Raw genomic sequence first — 22683 nt, 5'->3', positions numbered from 1 at the left:
ATGTGACCTGTAATGCGGATTACTCGAAAAGGGAGATTTTAATTGCGACACATTATCAAGTGTTACTTAAGAAAAAGAAGCAGAAAGGACGTAAGCAGTTTGAGAATGAGAACTCTTAACGAAGGTCTTCTGAGGTCAAAAAAACAACTTGAACTCGGACGTGACTTATTGACTGATTCAAATACATAACATATAAAAGACTTCATTGCACTCTAAATGTTTTTTAGCTATTATGCAACCATGAAAAACTAATGGAGCTCCGCACTGGACCACCAGCCGCCCTGGGACCTGTCTACCTCCTCGCCGTTACTGTCTCATTCTAAATATTTTGCATCTGGATCTTCGTTCTCCACGTGTCTCAGCCACCTTCTTGCCTCTCACCTCTTCTTTGTGTTTTTGAATGTGGAAGCTTTGGCTCTTTTTCCTCAGTGTTTGCACAGTCTTGCAGAGAGAAGGCCGCGTGGCTCAGGTCTGTTGAAAGCTGCTAGAAGTCGCTCACTTTCTCTGCTCAAGAGCAAAATGCATGATTTTCTTAATAATGAGAGTAACTGTTTTGTGGCTGTTTGCCTAACATAAATGTGGTCTTATATATTTCCAGGAGATAAGACAAACCTTTCAGATCAGTTAATAAAGCAGGACCTACTTTCCTGATCCTGTCACTGACACTGGCTGACTCTGGGTTTTAATGGTACGCCACACACAGCTTAACAGAATTGTAATTCAGTCAGCACACACCGGGCCCTTCGATATCTGTCCCTTTGCACGAACCTTGGCTGCGGTCTTCCAGTGAAACAGATACGTGATCAGACACTTTGTAGGAGTGAAGGTTATTAATCTGTTTTGGAACAGCTGATGCGCTGTCAGTTATTGTCAGCTCTAGGGTAACTGGGATTTCGCAACATCTGTCCACTGAGTGACACGAGGGGGAGCGTGGGCAGGTCCGCCAGACATAGGAAGAATGATGACTCTGCAACACATTAGCTTGCTTATAAGAGAAGTGAGAAGTGAGAGAAATTTGATTCAAAGCACAAAGGCCGACTGAACAAGGCACGGGTCACTACTACTAAGGTAGGAACACTGTTATCGTGTCAATTAATATTAATATTATCCTAATATAAATCGTGAAAACAATGACAGTGAACTTATTATTTGATTATGTTTCTCAGGCTTCAGGGATGGAGGTTTGATTCACAACAACAGTCTGAGAATGTTAATAACATGCCTCAGAAATGTGTTTCATTAGAGGATTCCTGAAATATGATCTGAAATCTATCTTTTCACTAAGATCCTGCAGCTAGTCATCTATAATCAATAGTATCCAATAATCATGTTATGAAAATAAATAAATAAATAAATAAGTGCACTTGATGAATCTTGTATATTTAACACTGGTGTTGATTTGTGTATAGGTGGTAAAGTAGGTAGCTCCCCCAGACTCTAGGATCACCACTGAGTGTCCTGTTCATAAAAAGGTTGCTTCACACTGACCTGACTGACTTGTATTTGCTTCTTTGTTCACCCTGTAACAGGCTTTCATCATGGGGGAGTGGTCCTTCTTGTCTGATTTGTTGGACAAGGTGCAGTCCCACTCTACTGTAGTGGGGAAGGTGTGGATGTCTGTTCTGTTCCTCTTCAGGATCTTCATCCTGGCTGCTGGCATAGATAAAATATGGGGAGATGAACAAGCAAACATGAACTGCAACACCAAAAGCACCGGCTGCAAGAACGCCTGCTACAACAATTCCTTCCCTATATCTCACACGCGCTTCTGGGTCCTTCAGATCCTTATTGTCTCCACACCAACACTCATCTATCTGGGCCACGTCCTGCTGGTGATTCGTAAAGAAAACAAGTTGAGAAGACGCCTGGAGACCAAGCTTGGTAAGGACGGGATGATTAAAGCTCCAAAGTATTCTGACGAACGTGGCAAAGTGCAGCTGAAGGGCGCCCTGCTGTGCAGCTACATGACACAGCTGCTGGTCAAGATCCTGCTTGAAGTGGCGTTCATCGTAGGCCAATACTACATCTATGGCTTCATATTAATGCCCAATTTCATTACGTACCCCCACTACCCCTGTCGGTCACCGGTAAACTGCTTCATAAGTCGTCCCACAGAGAAAACCATCTTCATTATCTTCATGTTGGCGATGTCCGTGCTCTCTGTGATCCTCAACATCGTGGAGATATTTCACCTGATGATCTCAAAGATAAAGGACAGCGCGAGGAGGAGTAGTGGTCCGTTTCCCCGAGAGACCTACAGTCTCAACAAGCCAGATTATGGTGAGAAAGTGATACTGTGTTGAGAGGCAATAAAGAGACATGATTAGCTTTCAGACGGATTCTGCAGTCTGCCAAGCTCCTCGCTTCCTGCTGTGCTCACACCCGTTAACATATAAATGTCGAGTTTAGTCATATCCACTTTTAACTTGTCAGAATGCTGCTGTACATGTATGTTGTGTAACTACAGTAACTAATTAGATGTCAGGCTTTTTCTTGTAGCTTTTAATAAATTACGTTTTGGAGTGGTAGGATGGACTGTTTTCAACCCTTGTACATAAATGGTAAGACACAGCAGAAATAGACAAAGTAAATACTCAAGGAAAAAGTGCTTGAAGTAATCCACTACATGGAGAAGTACACTTTATACTCAATGATGTAGTTTAAGAACAAAACGTACACGTTCTCCAATAAGATGTCATTTCTCTGGGCATTAATCCCACCGAGTCTCAAACTCTACTGAACTTGATGCTGCTGAGTTGAACATGAATGTACAAAACTAGTTCAGATGTGTACCACATGTCATAAATAAAGTTTAAAGAAACATTTTTCAAGTTAAAAATTAGTGTCACTTTGCAACTTGATTTGGAACAAAAAACGGTAAGAAAAAAAGTAAGTTACCTTAACTAAGTATATTTTTCCAATTCAGTCCTTTCATTTACCACAGTGGTACACTACAGTAACACTGTGGTAATGATACTTCTTCTAAGACATAGAGATGTCACATGTTTCCCTTTCAGCCACTTGACAGCTGCTGACACTATGATCGATTTGAAAGTATTAAAGTGATATAAGGGTAAATACAACCATAAATTTTATTACTTTAATTAAAATCCTTTGTTTTGAAAGGCGCTTTAAATAAAATGTATTATTATTATTATTATTATTATTATTATTTTAAGGGTCATTATCCTACTCTGAAGCAACAACTGTTTGGTAGCATTTTGCTCAGTGAGCAAAGAGTATAGCCCTATACAGTGCTGTGAAAATGCATTTGTCCCCTTCTAATCTAATATTACAAAAAGATAACCTTAGTAAACACAAAATGCAGGTTTTAAATGAGGATTTAATTTATTAAGGGAAAACGGCTGCTCAAACCTGCAAGGCCCTATGTGAAAAAGTAATTGCCCCCTAAACCTCTTAACTGGTTGTGCCATGCTTCGTAGCAACAACTGGAATCAAGCCTTTGTGATAACTGGCAATGAGCACTTCATAATCCAAGTGCACTTGAGCTTAAGGTCACATATGGATGGCAAGACATGTAATTTGTGAATCCATCTATTATGGGAGAAGTCTAAGTCTTGAGGAGCCCCAGACCATCACACTACCACCACCATCTTTTACTGTTGGTATGATGTTCTTTTCATGAATTGCTGAGACCTGCAGTCCTCTAGATGTTGTTCTGGATTCTTTAATTACCACCTGGATTAGTCACTGTTGTGCTCTTAATTAGTACGTAATTGTGGTAGGCCAGCCACTGCTGGGAAGGTTCACCACTGTTTTCTACATTTGTGGATAATGGCTCTTACCATGGTTTATTCTAGACTCCCAAAACCTTAGCCTCAGCTTTCCAGACCGATACATGTCAGTTACTTTTAATCTGTTCTTAGATTCTTTAAATTGTGGCACAATGTGTTGCTTTTTGAGATCCTTTAGTGTGCTTCACTTTGTCAGACAGCTTCTACCAAAGTGATTTCTTCAACATGTCTAGCAGCGATCAGGTCAGGGTGTGGTGAGCAAAATTTAACTCAGCTTTCCAAAAATTTGGTTAATCACATCATTTATGATTTAGCTAGTGGGGGCAATTACTTTTTCAGAAAGGTTTGGACAGCTTTTCCCCCCTAATTTGATAATCTGAATAATTTGAGTATGTAAAATAAGCAAAAAAACAACAAACCAGGAAGGGCAAATACTAACATAATGCCCAAATATTAAATTTCATATTACACATATTTTTTTGAAACCTCTTAAAATAAAGCTCAAAGTCATATCTTATGACGGTGACAACCTAACCTTATATTATTTTTGTATTATAATTATTGATGCACTCATGTGTAAACACCACTAATGTTACAGGTAGTAAAGGTTGGACTGGTTTAACCATTATTTGTAGCGACATGTGGTTTATCCATAATAATACATAATCAATCATTAGTTGAAATTTGTATTAGGAATTTTGGAAGTAGCTAGAAATTAAAGTTCTAAGTTAAGTGTAGTGGAGTAAAGAGTACAATATTTCCTTCCTTCCTACAAATTGTAATTGTCAACAGAACAATACTGGAGAGTCTGAAGTATTGAGTGCAGAGATGCTCTTGTGCTTTCCAGTTTACAGGTATATTTGGGAAATCTAACTACCCCCATAAATAGTGGACAGTATGTCAAATCTGTCTGGTGCATAAAATCAGCCAAATGTTTAAACAACTGATAAATCCCATCTGTGACTATTTCAGGAAGCTTAGTTAGCAGGTGACATTTGACAGCCAGTTTTATGTTTGACAAAAAACACTAATTTTATGCTCCCTTATTTGAAGAATTTCATGGGTGAAAACATGCTTCTTGATTTTAATTTAGGAGTGTGTTTAGGAGTGAATGTCATGTGGCTTTATATCTAAAATTAATGAAAAACACCATGAGTAGGTCACCACGGACATGAATCACTGTCATGTCAATCATGAAACATTCTCTATCCATGCATTTTTAGTACTTTTGCACATTAAAGCTACAGAATGTGAAATGTTTCCAAAAAAGAAACAAACAAGTATACTACTAAACTTCTTTATGTGAAGAGGTGTTGTCAAAGGTTTACATGACCAACACATATTGAAAGCTGTGCTGCACACGTGAATATGTAGTAAAATACTTTAAACACAAACAAGAGAATCACTTCACAGTGAAATAAATATAATTTAGCTGATGACTGAACTCACGTTAGGTGGCAGAGCTGCAGTGTAGTCACAGTTGTCACCGTCAGTCATCTGAAGCCTCAACCTGGTTCTATGATACAGAGGCAAACAGAGCATTCTCTTAGTTCTTCCATTTAGAACGGGATTGATTGGAAAAACTTTCTGGTGGAGACTTTGTAAAGTATCATTACATTACGTTTTAGAACGCTCTAACTGCAATATCATCCTGTGCTCCTTCTACACCCTGAAAGACAGAAACTGGAAAAAGGTTACCGTCCTCAATGACAGTTTAACTCTTGATAATGCTGATTACATTCTGTGATCTATGATCAGTGAACAGCTGTGGCATAACTGTCTTGTCTCAGCAAGTGTACATGACAGCTGTCAAATACATCCCTAAATTACGCATCAGTTTTCAACAGGAAAGCCAGAAACCAATTCTTCTTTCACTGCTGCTTTTCATCCTTTATCCTCGTGACATTTAAATCATTACAGCATAATAAAGAGTTTGTGGCTTTAATTTCCACAGATTCTGTGGAAACAGTTGTCCTGGGAACCCACGCTGCTAAGAATTGCTAAAAACAGCAGCTGCCTCAGACTTCCTGAAAAATCATGTTGAAACCACGTCTGACAAACATTTAACTTTCTTAAAAAAAAAAAAAAAAAAGGGAACTCTTTTAGCTCTGTTCATTTGTCAGTATATCTGGTACAAAATCTTTATTGCTATTGTTAGAGAAACGCTTATGTGGAATTAGTGGAATTAGAATGTATCACAATGTTATCTTAACTCCGAGTAGTTTCTTCTGAGCTTCAAGTCCATATAATGGCTCTCATCAGGAGAATCAAGAACTATATGTTTTGGTCCAGCTAAAGAGTCTGTTCAGTAAAATCAAACTTAATGGACACAGGTGTTTCATCCCATTCATGCTGAAGTGTAGTAAACAGGTTTATTTTCAGTCTGTAGATGGTATCCAGATCATTTACAAGAAGTTGATTATTATTCTTTATTCCCACATTGGAAGCATATACAATGATTTCACACTTTAGTTTTCTTTGAAACCTCTTGATCCCAGTCAGTGTCAAGAACGTCATTACTCAACTCAACAGAGCCAAACAGAGACAGTCCTGACAACGGGCCCTTAAAACCAAAAGTGCTGCTTGGTGAAGGTCCCAGCTCAAAACACTTTCTCTTCTTCAAACTCACAGTCCTTTGATAGTCAACAGGACCATTTTTCACCATTTTTACAGTGTTACTAGGCTCTGCAGCTTGGGTTGACTCAGTCCTCTTTGTTGTGCACTCTCTATTACTTGCTGACTCTGTCCCTTTGTGATGTTTAAGTCCAGGTGTGAGCTCGGTGGCTGTGGGCAGCAACACACCCTTTACTTTGTCAATTAGACTCCTCTTGCCTTTAGAATTAGCTCCTAAGCTCTCAACACCATCTGTTTCATTGGGACTTTCTTCCGCTTTGCTTTGAGCTGTGGTTGTGGGTTCAGTTGTGGTGGTGAATGCGAATCTTGAGAGCTTAGCCAGAGTTGAAGAGGTCACGGTGGACTTGGCGTGACCCAGTCTAAATGGTTCTGGATTGTTGATCACAGCATCATCACTCACGTTGACCATGACAGGTTGGTGCTCCTGAGCTTCTGTAACATCACTCCACTTTTCTTTACCTACACTTTTTCCTTGTGCTGATTTGTCCTCATCTTTTTCCAGGTCCTTAAGTGTAAAACTAACAATAGTTTCACATCTACTGTCTCCCACATCACTGACATTGCTCACCCGTTTTCTCCTATCTCCAGCTTCTGAAGGTTTTCGGCACTGGTTCCCTGTGTTACTGCTTTCACTCGTCTCTATGTCTGTCAGCAAGCTGGTCGACTTATTTTTTCTGCTTTCTGTGTTAGTGCTGAAGCGACTTTCAGTTTGGGACTCTCCACTGACATCTGAGCCAATGTTGTGGACTGAAGGTTTCATCTTCCTTGGTTTAAATATAAAGCCTGACAGCTTAGCATGCATGTCTTTTTCAGATTCAGCTGCCATCTTCTCCCTCAGCACAGTGCTGATGTTCTTAGTCCCAGTCTTTTGTCTTCCGTCTTCTGACTCAGATCTAATTTGTTTACCAGAGGACAGATTATTCTGAACTATGCTATTTGAGGTGCCGGTTTTATCTGATGACAGTGCGCTGCTAGTGCAGAAATCTGAAGTCTTATCTAAAACATCCGTCATAATTTTGCTTGCACCATCTCCCAACACCACCCTCTCTCCAACTCCTCCTTCTCCTCCTCCATTGTCACACTGCTGATTTTTCAGCTCCAGCTCCCTAAGTCTTCTGTGTCTCAGATTCTTTGAGACCTTCTGAAACACAAACTCCAATGACTCTGGAGGTTTCCGTCTCTCCTTTTGTAAAACAGAGTTTTGTTCTCTCATGTTTTCAACAGTTTTACTCTTTCTGTTTTCTTCTTGGGAAGAACCAGGAACAGTTGCAAAAGGTTCTGAAACAGCATCATTGTCTAATCTTGAGCGACTACTAATGACATCACTCTCAGATTGACAGATTGGCTGTTTGACTATTGTTGACATTACTGACCGACTGTTTGCTTGTTCAGTTTGGTTGTCTTGAGTCGATGTAATTATGGGCAAGTTCATTACATCTGATGACACGGATGGCGTGATGGAGTCGAACCAGTCCAAACCGCTCTCTACAGTGACATCACCCGTGTGGTTACTGGTGATGGTGTGGGTGTCTCTAAATTGATGCTGGGAGGCCTCTGAGGTGATGCTCTTTAGCCTATGGAATAAAGAAAATACAGGTGGACTTTTGTTGTGATATTTAAAGATTTCAGAACCAAACAGAACAGCTTATGACAAAAGGTTTAACAATGTCCCTTTGCCCAACACAAAGTGCCTAAAAAGGATTTCCACTGCTGTGGAAAAAGTGACTACACAAGCCACACTATAAAACCCATGTTTATCACAGTCATTTTTTATGTTATCCTTTCTTGATAGCACATCATTCAAGCACTGACATGTTTTTAGAATTAGCACTGTAACTGAGGCTCAGCAAATGCAAAAGAGCAGTCAGGTACTCACCTGGCCAATCGACCCAGCTCCTTCTGAAGGAGCACGGGCAGGTTAAGCCCTTCCAGCAGTATCTTACACTGAGTTTGATACTGATGAGCGGCATCAGCAGGAAATGAGGTGAGTAATGCATTTACGTTTCCCAGCAGAGCACCACCCTAAAGACAGATTTGCCCGTATAGTTACTGTTGCTGTGTTATGGTGGAAGACATGGACATTAATAAATGTTAATGGTCAGTGTTCCACCATCACATATTGCTGACAAATTTTATTCAATACAGTTTTCTTTCGATTTACAAAGTATCATGCTTAGCCGGAAATCTACACCGTACATTACAAAACAACTGATTAGGAAGAGCATATACTGTGTGACTGTTATCAATCACCAGTCTCTATCAATTATTGGAGTTAATTACATTATCATTTTAATATTACAGTAATTGTAAGTATACAATTTGAGTGATGGTCACTTGTCGTTTAGTAAAGTAGCTAATCTTGCTGTCTTCTTACCTGCATGGAGCACTCCATCACAGAAACGGCCATGACAGCATCTTCTATGGTCACTGTCTCCCTGTACATGAGCCTGGCGTGAGCTGTGACATTGAAACAGTTCTTTGTGAGAGGCATTGTTCTGCTGGTTTCAGCCTTCTATGATACAACATTATTTTAATTTGCCAAAGACAATTTATTGGCAAGAAAAAAGTATGTAAACCTTTTGGAGTTTCATGGTTTTCTTCATTAATTTGTCATTAAATGTGATCTTATCTTCATCTAAGTCAGGAGTATTAAAAAATGTAATGTGCCTAAAATAATAACATAAACACACTTTATGACAAACTACTGGAGAAAACCATAAAATTCCAAAAGGTTCACATGCTACTTCTTGCCACTGTATTTCTAAGTATATAAACCCAGTTAGGTTAGTTAGCTTAGGTTAATTAAAAACACAGTACTATTAATGCTAAGACAGTTGATTTTCTATATTTTTATTGTTAACAGATATTGACTAAAACTAACAATAAATTATATGTGTAGTTGTGTCCATAACCTGGTTTAGCCTCTCTGTAATGTTGCTGGATTGAGAATAGATTGAAATCTAATCAGTTAATTATTTTTTCCGAGTGGACGTTTATGCCAAATCTGAAGAAATTCTCTTAAGACACAAGATCAACTGAAAACACAATGCCTGCAGCCACAACTGGTGCAAAAAATACTGCAGTTGGACAATGATACATCATACATCCAAAAGATTCTCAATGGGGTTAAGGTCTGGACTCTGTGGTGGGAAATCCATGTGGTAAAATGATGTGTCATTCTCCCTGAACCCCTCTTTCACAATTTGAGCCCAATGAATCCTGACATTGTCATCTTGGAATATGTCCGTATCATCAGAGAAGAAATAATCTGGTCCTTCAGTATATTCAGGTAGTCAGCTGACCTCATTCTTTGGGTACATAACATTGCTGAACATAGACCTGAACAACTGCAGCAACCCCAGATCATATTATCCACAGCACTGCAATTGTTAGAAAATAGACAACGCAATAACAGCAACGATAACAACAATGACAGTAAACGGCAGCAGAGGTGGGGCTCTTTTGAGTAATGTGATGACTAAGGGGATTAGGCTTCTTCTTACTCTGATGCGTCCATCACTCTGGAACAGGATAAATCTGGACTCATCAGACCACATGACCTTCTTCTATTGGACAGTTCTTAACCCAGTTTCAGTAGTTTCATTAATCTCCTTAGATGTTTTCTTTGCTTGATTCATGTCAGTACTTTGGCCCTGTCAGATTAATATCTTTACCCTGACCACAGGATGTATGTTCAGACCTGGTTGTTTAAGAAATGAGAAGCTACTCACTCATCAGTTAAGGTTCAATAACTTGTTGTCAGCAGAAACATAATCATCCATGCAGTAATTATCCATGGGAGGTTCTTACTTATTTGCTTAGTTAAATGCAGATGGTGACTCTCCATTTTTTGACAGGCAGTGTATTAAAATATGAGATTAAAAGATAGTAATCAAAAGTCCATCCTCACCTTCAGCAAGTCTGCTCAGACTCTCCAGCATGCGGATTGTGGTGCGGGCAGCGTTGCGGCCATCGCTCTGCCTCTGCAGCTGGTAGTAACGTGTCAAGATGATGTTGGCCTCTTCAGATACCTGCGGCTTCAAGCGTTTAATCACAGTGAAATAAGCTTTCATCTTCTCCATGGACCACAGGCTGGAAGAATCAGCAGGCAGTCCTGAGAACACAGCAACAGGATTGACAAGTCAGCACATTCATCATGAAACCCTGCAAAAAAAAAAAAAAGTTGTTGAAAGTACTTAACAATTTGCCACATTTATGAAACAGCCTTATTCCAACAAAGATTAAATTTGTTATTTTCCTCACAATTCTACAAAAAATACTCCATAATGTCAAAGTGAAAGAAGTTTGTTTGAAATCTTTGCAGTTTTCCTAAAAATAAAAAACAACAACAACAACAATTTTTTTTAAATAAGTATTTACAGCTCTTGCGTAATATTTTGTTGAAGCACTTTTAGCACCAATTACAGCCTTGACTATGATGCTACAAGCTTGGCACCTATTTTTGGACTCCCATTCTTCTTTGTGCTACCTCTCAAGCTCCATCAGGTTGGATGGGGAGCGTCAGTGCCCAGCCATTTTCAGATCTCTCCCGAGATGTTCAATCAGGTTCAAGTCTGGGCTGTGGCTGGACCACTCAAGGACATTTATAGAGTTGTCCTGTAGCCACTCCTTTTTTTTTTTTTTCATCTTGATTGTGTGCTTAGCGTCGTTGTCCTGTTGAAAGATGAACCGTCACCCCAGTCTGAGGTCGAGAATGCTCTTGAACAGGTTTTCATCAAGGATGTCTATGTACATTGCTGAATTCTTCTCATCTTTCCTGCCATTGAAAAACATCCCCACAGCATGATGCTGCCACCACCATGCTTCATTGTAGAGATGGTATTGGCTGTGGTGAGCAGTCCCTGGCTTCATCCAGACATGGTGCCACTGTGCTCATTGGGACCTTCAATGCTGCAGAATTCTTTCGGTATCCTTCCCCACATCTGTGCCTTGATACAATCCCATCTTAAACGTCTACAGACAATTCCTTGGACTTCATGGTTTGTGCTCAGACATACACTGTTAACTGGGAGACCTTATATGCAGGTGTATGCCTTTTCAAATCATGACCAATCAACGGAATTTCCCACAGGTGGACTCCGAACAAGTTGTTAAAACATCTCAAGGTTGATCAGTGGAAACAGGATGCACCACAGCTCAATTTCGAGTGTCATGACAAAGACTGAATATGGCATAAGGCTGTGACATAACAAAATATGTAAAAGAGAATACTTTCTGGATGCACTTATAAGCTTCATTATGGTAAATTGATATTAAACAAAACTTGCCCTGGATCTTTGACAAAAATGGGGTCTGAGTGGTACATAGAGTTGTTTATTTGGTGCCAGGAAAACTGGCAAGAGAGGATCTAAAAATAAATAGAAGAAAAATTATTAGTTTGCATTAATCTCCATTTTAAAATAATGGAGATTAAATTAGAAGATGTTATTCTGTGTTATTTAGTAGGACGAATGATGAGATCTCTCCAACATTCTCTCTCCAGCTATTTTTCCAGATGACACATCTTTATAATTATCTGAATGAATGGAAAAATGACAGGAATTATGATTATTATTTTGTTTTGAACATGACCAAGAATAAAATATTGCTGTTGCTTTGAGGGATTTTGATTTATTTATTGAATTAACCAAAGACCAAAATAAGGAGTCTTTGGAGAGTTGGCTTTATGCCATAATAAAATCTCAGTAATCCACAGGAATGACCTTGTTTATTGTGAGGTTACATGTCAGCACAGGGTGTGTGCTGATGTGTAACCTTAAAATAATTTCTGGGTATTTGTGCAGAGAGTGAAAACTCTTTGCACAGACTTGAGCTGTCACATTCACACCTTTTATTCTAGTTAGTTTCATTAATAGAATTGTATGTGGGAGAAACCGGAACACCTGTGTTAAACCTACACAGGGGGGAGAAGATATGAATTCAAAAATGCCGTAAGGCAGGACTGCCTACACACAAAGAGTTGTTCATTTGGAGACACATCCTTCAGTCGCTCAAACAGTCTGAAGTGCCGGGACAGCCAGCTTTTCTTCTTTTTGGACTTTCTGTCCAACATTTCCTTAATTTTCTGCTCAAGGTCATGCATCCTTGAGTCCATGTCACTCTCCTTCTCTGACCACAGCTGCTGTGTGTCTTTGAGGGTTTGTTGGAGTCCTTCGTTGACTGTCTTTGAAGAGGCCCTTTCCTCCTGCCAGCGTTTAAGATTTTTTTGCAGCTGCTCCTCTGATTTCTTCTGGGCAGTTGTGACCTAGTTGTTAACCTTTTTCAGGTGATCCACCTGTACGTAAGGGAGCCCTGTGTATTCAGCCTGTCCTTTCGAGCCTCCTCTTTTGTCCACCTGTTTGACCGTCTGTGACGGGGGTCAAACACTCAACACACTCAAGGAGACCACCCTGATTGGCTGTTCAGCATAGTCAATTACTGCATGAGAAGAGATGGACCCCAGTGCCATTTACAACTTATATCAGACAGTCTTGATAAGAAGTAGTTACAAATGATATTCAAATTGTTACAGAACTTTTATATATTGAAAGAGAAAATAATAATACTGATAATACTTTATACTACAGTAACCTACATTAAAATGACAGACATTTTTATTTCCCAATTCAAAAGCATATCTTCTACCTCTGTCCTCCAGAATAAAAGAGGAGATGATGCGGTCCCACTCTGGGTTTCTGGTGTCCAACAGAACCAGAACCAGGTCGAAGCGACTGAGCAAAGGGCTGGCCAGAGCTACGTTCACAGACAGTGGCTCGTTGGGATCGTACTGGCCTTTGGGGTTAGTGGCTGCCAGGATTGTGGTTCGAGTGTTCAGCTTACACACTATACTGTGGACAGGGGAGATGATGTCAAGAAAAAAAACTAAATAAACAGAAAGGTGACTGTCGCTACTCTTCTTCACTTTATTAGCCAACAAGAATATTTTATAGAAAATGTTTTGATTTTTAAAAACACAATTGGCAACACTCAGTTTTTCAGTATTACCAACTTGTTTCTGTGCTGTGAAAAAAATAGGACAAAGAATTCGACCACTAAAGGCTCAACTTAACTGTTAACAACTATTGTCTCTTGCCACAGGCTGGTGGCCACACTCCAGTTACCCTTTTTAAAGATGTTTTTTTACCAATCCTTTGATTACATCACATAATCTATTCCAGACAGAGTCACACTGCCTTGGCTTTATGGCACATTGGCTGTATTGCAAATATATGCATAACAACCCAGACACACTAAATTGCAAGTTAGCCAAATAAATTGAATTATCTAAGCATCTATTGGTTGTAATGAGATATACAGTGCCTATAAAAAGTATTCACCCCCTTGAATGTTTCATCCTTTTATTGACATTATGAATCAATCATGGTCAATAAAAGTTTGCGACTTACACTTAAACACCTCATTAATGTGAAGTGAAAACAGTTTTCTACAAAGTAATGTCAATTAAATAAAACAATTAAGGTGAAATCAGTGTTTGCATTATTATTCACCCCTTTCAGGTCAGTATTTAGTAGATGCACCTTTGGCTGTAATAACAGCATGGAGTCACAGCCCTTTTCAAGTCCATCCACAAATTCTCTATTGGATTGAGGTCTGGGCTTTGACTAAGCCACTCCAGAACATTCATCTTGTTGTCTGCAAACCATTTCTGTGTAGCTTTCGCTGTATGAAAATCTTTTCCCAAGCTGTAGTTGTCTTGCTAACTAAATAAAACTGTCCTCCAGGGTTGTCCTATATTTTGTCGTATTCAGGCGCATTGACTGTACTCAGGTGATCCCCATTTCACTAATTGTGGGACTACAAGCACCAAATATCTGGACCTCTGTTGGATTACGTCAGTCATTTTAAAGGGGGTGAATATTAACGCAAACACTGATTCCACCTCACATATTTGTATTTAATTGACATTACTTTGTAGAAACCTGTTTTTATTTTGACAATAATTAGGTATTTTTCTGACATTTTTTGTCAAAGTCACCAACTTTTATTGACCATGATTTATTTATAATGTCGATAAAAGGATGAAACATCCAAGGGGATAAAAACCTTTTATAAGCACCGTATACACACAAAAAACTGACTGCAGTAAAACCGATGTATACTTTTTAAGGGACCAACTTATTGAAGTGAAAACCATATTTTGGCCATTTCTAATCTGATAAAGAGCAGTAATAGCACTGCTGTTTAATTACTGTCAAGCCCCATTTAAATTAGTAGCAATATTCTATTATTCGCTCAGACTAGAATTCTATGAACATATTGTTGTGTATGTGTCTTACCCAGCTTTGGCCACACTAATAGACTGTTGTTCCATAGCTTCATGTATACTGATGCGGTCATGTTCCTTGATGCTGTTGAATTCATCAATGCAGCACAGACCCCCATCTGACAGGACCAGGGCACCTGCCTCCAGGTGCCAATCACCTCCATCTTTCACTGCTGCTACAGTCAGTCCTTCAGGAAATTACATTATATGTAAGTAAATTTAGTCTGACAGGATATTTTAAACAGTATGTATATATGTAGAATTCTTTATCTGGATGGTTCAAATGAGGCAGAAAATTTACCTTATTGCTATATTGTGAACAGGGCCTACCTGCACTTGTTGATCCAATTCCAGCTGTGAGTACAGACCGAGGCATGATCTTAGCTGCATACTTTAGAAACTGAGACTTCCCCGTGCCAGGGTCACCAACCAGCAACATATGACACTCACCTATAGAGGACAAGAATAACTTCACAGTGAGAAAGTACCGCACAGAGGACCAGCTTTTCCAAAGACAAAAATTAACGCGTAGCTAATAGAAGAAGATAGAAGAAGTAAAGAGAGTGGCATGCTACTGTAATGGAAAATTAATGATTTCTCTTATCTGAAGTATTTTCACTAAGAGCTCAACTAAATGAACCAAAACAAACTCTTTTTAACACGAGAAGAAGGTAACAACAGATTATCACACATTTCAGAATGAACTGTGGGACCTTCTATCCAAAGATGTGTACCTTCTTCTACTGTTGAATTAATTCAATTAGCCACAGGTGGACCAGTCTAGACACACCTCAAGAAAAGTAAAATTTGGAGAACAGCAGCAAACTTGAGTGAATCTGACATTTGAGTTTAAAAAAAAAAAAACAAAAAAAAAACAAAACAAAACAGTTACTTGATTATTTAATTATTTTAAAAGGTAAAGCTACTGCAATTTTTGTCACACATTAATATATAAGTTAGTAAAAAGAAAAAGGTAAGTCATGAAAGAAAGTAAAGAAAATGAAGTAATTAAAAAGGTACCCCTGATTTTGGTTCCACAAGAATCTACTCTCTGCACCCCACCAGCCAACACCATGGCCACAGCCAGCTTAATCACATACATCCCGAAAACCTGTGGACACAGGCTCAACAGGATCTGGTTCCTACCTACAGAGAGAGCAGAGGGAGAGGAAAAAATATTTAAATATATATTTAAAATTAAATATTTACAGTTTGTATATGTAACGGAATTTCTAATGTTATGAAGGAAATGTTTACACACCAGCTATGGGATCATGTTTGTAGCTATTCCAGAAGTCTTCAAACTCTTTCTGTGCATCCTTCATGAGCAGGGCAGTAGCAGCCTGTTGGTTGTTCACTTCTATATTATTAGCTTTGAGGACCAGCTCCACTTCACAGCGAGAGCCATCATAAAAAGGTTTCCAACGTTGGCACATTACTCCATACACGGTCACATCGTCTCCTGGGAGCAACCCGCACAGTCCACAATTACTATGAGTATGATACTGTACACTGACACCATGAGGTGAAAATCAGTACTGTGATAAAGTGGAAGTTCTCACCAGACTTACAACTGTCAACCAGGTCATCCTCAAGAGTCACCACCATAGAACGAGGAATGCTACCCACGGACAGCCTCTGCACCTGTGGTGAGGGGGAGGGTCCAGATTTACACTGATACATACAAAGAAAACTGGGAACACATGCACAGAAGTTGCCCTACTTGCTCTTGTATCTTGATCTCCTGATAGTCCTTGCAGACAGCAGGCTCAGATCCTCCAGATAAACAGCTGAATTTGTATGAGTTACAGCTATCAGGATTAGGACAAGTGACCGGTGGGATAAAGGTATAGAACTGGTCAAAATCAGCCTGCACCGTGAAAACATGACGACACTTTGCACACATGTAATCACGCTCGTATTCCAGCACCTGTGAGAGGTAGAGAAGACAATACTAGTCGTGTACATAGAACACTGAGAAACACACACATACTGTAAACTGTACACTGAACTCCAGCCAACTTCTTTATGAATGTCAAGGATGATCAAAGAAAACAGCATGTACAGGTGCATCTCAATAAATTAATATATCATCAAAAATGATTTCAGTAATTCTGTTCAAAATGTGATACTTTTATATTATATAGATACATTACAAGCAGAGTCATATATTCCAACCATTTATTTTAATTTTGATGAATATGGCTTACAGCTAATGAAAACCCTAAAATTCACTATCTCAAAAAATGTTAATATTACATAAACATCAATAAAAAACAGGATTTTGGTATACTTGGTCAGGGCTCCCTTTGCATGAATTACTGCATCTATGCACGTGGCATGGATAAGATCGGCCTGTGGCACTGCTGTAACGGAAGCCCAGGATGTGAATTTGCTGGCCATTCAAGCTGCCAATTCTGCTGGTAAATGAAGCTTGTCAGCTGAGGGAAACATGAAGTGCTCTAGAATTTCCTGGTAGACAGGTGAGCTGACTTTGGACTTGATAAAACACAGTGGAGCAACACCAGACCTGGCTCCTCAAATCATCACCGACTGTGAAAACTTCACAATGAATCTCAAGCAACTTGGATCCTGTGCCTCTCCACTCTGGGACCTTGATTTCCAAACTAAATGCAAAATGTAATGTCCAGTTCTTTTCCTCCTTATCCCAGGTAAGACCATCTGACGGTGTCTCTGGTTCAGGAGTGACTAAACACAAGCAATCAGACAGTTGTAGCCCATGGATACTTCTGTGTGTGGTGGCTCTTAAAGCACTGACTCCAGCTGCAGTCCACTCCTTGTTAATCTCTCCTAAATAATTGAATGTCCTTCGCTTCACAATCCTCTTAAGACTGCTGTCAGCTCTGTTGCTTGTGCAGGTTTTTCTGCCACACCTTTTCCTTCCTTTTTAACGTTCCTATGCTTGAATACAGCACTGTATGAACAGCCAGCTTCTTTACCAATGACCCTTCGTGGCTTAAACTTCATGTGGAGGCTGTCAATGACAGTCCTCCCCATGATAGTGTAGTCTCCTGAACCAGACTGAGAGACCAATTAAAGACTCAGGAAACCTTTGCAGGTGTTTTGAGTTAAAAAGCTGATTAGAGTGTGACACCATGAGTCTACAATATTAAACCTTTTTATAATGTTCTAATTTTCTGAGATAGTGAATTTGGGGTTTTCATTAGCTGTAAAAGACTACACTTAAACACTTAAAAAATATCACTCTGTATGTAATGAATCTATATAATATATAAGTTTCACTTTTTTAATTAAATAACTGAAATAAAAAACATTTTGATGATATTCTAATTTATTGAGATGCACCTGTACACAACCACGAGACCATGAGCATGTGTCAAGGTTTCCATCTCAGTTTCATAGCTGTTACACCCCAAATACTAATGGATCAGGAATTACTTGTATTTAATAATTTTATGTCTGGCACATGTAAGAGTGTGTGTGTGTGTGTGTGTGTGTGTGTGTGTGTGTGTGTGTGTGTGTGTGTGTGTGTGTGTGTGTGTGTGTGTGTGTGTATGTGTCACACAGTCAGACAAATGTTCTGCTCATGTAAGAGTTACTTTAAAAACAAAAGTTGCTGCTAAAGAATGAGTAGACAGGTGAGATGCAACATTCAATGCTATTTATAGTTTTAATTGTGCATTTTAATTGTGGGGCTGTGCTGTTACCTTGGCAACACTGGAGCGTATAACCGTACCAGTGACAGACAAAAAGTGACCAACATCTCTGGACCTGGGGATAGTGTCTCTGGTCAGCTCTGGACACACGGGCAGACCTAAACATGCAAGTAACAATAAACAACAGAAATGTATGATTAGAAATAATGCAGACTCCAAAAGCACAAACTTGCATTCTACATGAGTTAGTGTTTACAACTTCAATCACAAGACAACTAAAATTACTGCCATTTTTTCTTTTTTCTTCAAGTGTCATCTAGTATATAGTATCTAGCTAATATGCAGCAACATGCTTATGTTGCCTAAAGCATCATACTGTGGCCTGAAGGGGTAAAGCACCCATCTACATCTACAAATTTTCCTCTCACGTTACCCTAATCACAATACTAAGTCAATGGCTTTCTTCTAGAGATCTCTGTGTTTTCATGCAGTCATCAGTCTCATTTTGAATGTCATTATTGCAGATCCCACAGAAGAGTCGCTCCTGTGGGCCTGTATTTCTGTCCAGTGTTGCAGCAGTTGTAGACCAAGACCTAGATGTAAATGACCACTAAGTTCATCTGATATCTACAGTCTATCACTCAATATAGGTGTAGTTGTTTCACCCTGGAACCTTCGTGAGAGCAACAGAATTTTGTTTAGTTAGTTATGTTCACTTGCCAAAGAAACTTGTGTGAAATGCAAGCTAAAATGGTATGGTGTTCAATTTTATGTATTTTAAAACTTACTTTTGATGCTGCATGGTGATACTGTATGTAAACATTATACAAGCTGTGGATGAGCTTCTCATAGCAGTCACCACTTATGTGTGCTATTTTTAGCTCAGAGGAAATGTAGTGTCCATCAATCTATCGCGTCTAGCAACGTTGTAAAACCAGGTGCCTGCATGTGTGAATGCCCTGTAAGAGGACAAGTACTCCTGTACCCGACTAACACAGCCTCTGTGGAGGAGGCTGACCTGGAAGACTCAGAAGAAGCCTATGCATAAGTTCTGCAGTAGGGCACTAAATGTGGATGACATTTGTTCCTCTAAACAGTTGCAGACTTATTTGGATGATGCTTTACCCACAACAACAACTAAACCAGTTAATTTTTCTACAGTAGACAACACAATGGACTGGAAAACCTTACAAAATCTGTACAGTTAAGTGACATTCAGAGGAAGACGAAAGAAGAAAGTTCAACTACAGAAAATGTCTGTACTAAATACATCACATGCTCACAATGCAAGCTCTGAGAGACATCTAGTGACATCCGGCCATCATTGCCAGGTAGATCTCTCACCTGTAATGCGGGAATGAAGAGTGTGTCTCATTCTTTGCTCTTTTGCTTTTTGTCCTCCATGGTTCTCCGGAGACACATTCTCTAATAACTCCGTGGCTGTTCTGTGTAGCACTTTGTCAAATATAGTGAGGACATCACTGGGATAAGCGTTGAAATAGTCCCCAACCTGTGGCCACATGGCCAATACAGATGTCATGTAATTAGTGCAAACAAACATAGCTGATGATTAAGTGTGCAAAAAAATAACATAAGACATAACTTAAGAAATGTATCAACACACAATTGACATGTACAGTATATATATATAATATAACATACTGTATATACAACCTCTCACAGCATAAGTAGAACTCGTGAAATGATTTGTTTGTTGATCTAAGCCAGGGGTTCCCACTTATACCTACTTGTTTTCCAACTGTCTCTGCTATGCCCTACTGCTGCAGCTGCTTCTTTCAGTCTATCTCGTGATAAAAAATATCCTCCAACATGAGAATGGAGTGGGGGAAACAAAGTAAGATGGGAGGTCGAGGTAATCACTAGTGGGCAAGACAGGGACAGTTAAAAAGGGTGACTTGTGATGGTGATGGTTTCTGATTGCATAAGCATACACTGCACTACAATACAAAGGTGTCATTAAAGCAAAAGATGGCCATTTGGAAGAATCAATAACATAAAACATATCCTAGGATAACAATTCCATATTTGTTTCAATGTTGAAAATAAAAAAGTGAAATAAAGTTGTTTACAAACTTCTGACTGATACTAATGATTATAATTTTGATTGCATTAATAAAATGTAAAAATACCAAGGCTGTATCTCAGCTTGGGCACCTGGCATTCCTCTCATTCACAGCACCCAATAACACATGTCTATTATGTGATGGTAATGCTGCAATAGTGACCCACAATGATTATAAATGTGAATGTTGTGTATTCCTTGGTATAAAACAGACTTTAAAGCCCCCAGCTTTAGATAAGCACATATAAAAATCAACAAAATGACATTTCTACTTACTTTAAATTAAGCTAATATGTTTTGTATTGTGTTGATAGTACCTCCATATTGGCTTCAAACAATGTCATGGCATTAACAACAACAGCCTGGTGGGCGTCTTCAGGAGTGTCTGCATAAAGCTGGAGGATGTCATCACGGTGGTGCTCTGTGAGATAGGCTTCAAACACCCGGTCAATCAGGGCCTCCTGTTCTGGGTTTATCAACATAGTGAAGTGATGTGCTGCAAGAATAAAAACGAGGATTGAAATACTCAGTGTCATACTGTTAGCATCATACAACTGTCGTATTAACTGTCATGCTCACGTCGGGGTAGTTGCCCAGAAGTTACAGGATGATGTAGCAGGACACTGACTTTAAAAAAGGTGAAAAAGATAACATTTCATGAGCAATTTCCCCTGAAAACCAGGGAATTGTACACAGTGGCAGTCATTTGGCTCCACTTACCGTTTTATTTATCCGTGCATTTCCCAGTGAACCTCCTCTGTCCCCGGTGGAAACAGGACTGGTGTTTCGCGGGCTTTACGTCAACCGGAAGGACCGCTACGGCGTGCGTCACGTGACCGCAGGCAGCCGAGCCGACCAAGAACCAGCGGACGAGTACATCCAGTATTTACTAAATAAACTTACTAATGTTTATGGAGGGAACAATAAGAAACGTGATGAGAACAGTCTTTAAAGAATTGACTTGATGATGACTTGTGTTTGTTTATTAGAAAAACAAAAGAGAAAGAAAACAGAAAACAAAGTAATAATATGAACTGTAATGTGAAACGAACCACACAGAGAAAGTGTGTGTAAGGTATTATACCCCCAACATTTACAAGCTGTTGTAACCCTACTCAAAATGCTGGCTATGTTACAGTTAATAAAGTATGTCATTATCATTATTATTGCTCGATTAGAGCAGTCTGATATCCCATACAGTTATCCCAACAACCTGAAATCTGATCATCATTCTGCACTTTCACTTCTTTTCTTGGATGGGATTAGACATTTATCCCAGTTAGATGTGCTGCACAGCGTCATTTTGGTGATTCACACTAGGATGGAGAAGTGGAGGACCACTAGCTGGCAGCAACTCCCTATGCAATGTGCCACTGTCATGGCGGCAGCATATTTATTCTTGGTAGCTGTGTGGAGGAGAGGAAATCTGAGAGGTTTGCGAGCTCTCCTCTACCTGTGAACATGCCAGCCGGAGCTGGGATTCCGCAAAAGGGGACTGTGCATAACAAATCTGACTAAAGCTGCAGCAGCAAACAACATTTTCTGTTTGTTTGTTTCTGGACAGATATAGTTTGATTTATATATTTTTATCTTAATCATTTTGTTTGGGTAATTTGGGGTGGGATATTCAAACATGTAAAATATATTAGTTCTTCAGTAATCTCACATAAAGAGGTTTTGATAAATAAGAAGAGAGAAATGCAAACTATGTGTATGTGTCTTCACTGAGTGGGATCAATGATTTCTGCAGACTATAGAGATGGAGAACATCTCTTCATCAAGAAATGTTCAGGTTTTGTTAAGTTTATTTCACAAAGGAATTTATAAAATCATTAACATTCATTTAATTTCTTCTTTCCAGCAGCTTACCCTTTAGAAAGTAGCAGTAAAGAAGCTAATGCATGAGTTACAGGGAGAATATGTAATGTGAACTAATTTCACATCTGTAAAATCCAAAGATATTTTCAAATGTAAGAAACAAGACAGAAGTTTTTAAAAGAGCCATATGAGTGTAGATTTTTTTTAATATTACAAGTAATAATGGTAAATACACTCATTGTAATCTCCATCAGTTGACATAATTTACTGGTATTTTATTTTACCCTTGGTAGGAATATTATTACAATAAAAGGCAGCTTTGCGTAGCTGGAACCCAGAGAGTGAATTAATATTGAAAGGAGCATCTTTCATTAATCTGGGAAATACACTCACAGACTCACACACACACAAGGCATAGTGTGGAATAAAAGCATCTGCAAAATGCAATTCAACTGTATAACATAATATAAT

At 39.1% G+C, this 22683-nt stretch overlaps 2 protein-coding genes across 4 annotated transcripts; one reads left to right on the top strand and one right to left on the bottom strand.

Annotated features, from left to right (window-relative positions):
* The first annotated feature begins 689 nt into the window (after positions 1-689).
* On the top strand, positions 690-2528 carry LOC113148902 (gap junction Cx32.2 protein-like). The gene is made up of 2 exons (XM_026340649.1): positions 690-1068; positions 1530-2528. Exon 2 carries the CDS (start codon positions 1539-1541, stop codon positions 2301-2303), a length of 765 nt encoding a protein of 254 aa, XP_026196434.1. The 5' UTR covers positions 690-1068; positions 1530-1538; the 3' UTR covers positions 2304-2528.
* A 3408-nt stretch (positions 2529-5936) lies between these two features.
* On the bottom strand, positions 5937-21194 carry mcm9 (minichromosome maintenance 9 homologous recombination repair factor). Of its 3 annotated transcripts, none has more exons than XM_026340645.1 (16): positions 21115-21162; positions 20974-21017; positions 20712-20890; positions 19656-19821; positions 18363-18469; positions 16397-16603; positions 16236-16317; positions 15935-16135; positions 15694-15819; positions 15004-15123; positions 14687-14861; positions 13035-13237; positions 10300-10503; positions 8764-8846; positions 8266-8411; positions 5938-7963 (listed from the first exon to the last, which is right to left on the bottom strand). In XM_026340645.1, exons 3-16 carry the CDS (start codon positions 20874-20876, stop codon positions 6217-6219), a joined length of 3732 nt encoding a protein of 1243 aa, XP_026196430.1. In that variant the 5' UTR covers positions 20877-20890; positions 20974-21017; positions 21115-21162; the 3' UTR covers positions 5938-6216. The 3 variants fall into 3 exon arrangements, with proteins under 3 accessions (XP_026196431.1, XP_026196430.1, XP_026196429.1); XM_026340644.1 differs by having other exon boundaries at positions 5939-7963; positions 20974-21021; positions 21115-21194; XM_026340646.1 differs by lacking the exons at positions 20974-21017; positions 21115-21162 and adding an exon at positions 20060-20191 and having other exon boundaries at positions 5937-7963; positions 20712-20843.
* Between the last annotated feature and the right edge of the window lie 1489 nt (positions 21195-22683).

This window comes from Anabas testudineus, chromosome 24 (assembly GCF_900324465.2).
Source record: "Anabas testudineus chromosome 24, fAnaTes1.2, whole genome shotgun sequence".
NCBI classification, from domain to species: Eukaryota; Metazoa; Chordata; class Actinopteri; order Anabantiformes; family Anabantidae; genus Anabas; species Anabas testudineus.
Note: the sequence above shows the minus strand (reverse complement) of the source record. Positions and strands in the feature narration are given on the sequence as shown.

What these genes read in the sequence shown, in the direction of transcription:
- mcm9 (XM_026340644.1), bottom strand. Translation starts at nt 20,876, where the DNA reads ATGTTGATAAACCCAGAACAGGAGGCCCTGATTGACCGGGTGTTTGAA. An exon ending in TCTGAGCAGACTTGCTGAAG is followed by an intron (nt 8,847 to 10,299) that starts GTGAGGATGGAC and finishes TCAATGTCACAG; the next exon opens with CTCACGCCAGGCTCATGTAC. An exon ending in GAGCTGGGTCGATTGGCCAG is followed by an intron (nt 7,964 to 8,265) that starts GTGAGTACCTGA and finishes TTTATTCCATAG; the next exon opens with GCTAAAGAGCATCACCTCAG.
- LOC113148902 (XM_026340649.1), top strand. Translation starts at nt 1,539, where the DNA reads ATGGGGGAGTGGTCCTTCTTGTCTGATTTGTTGGACAAGGTGCAGTCC.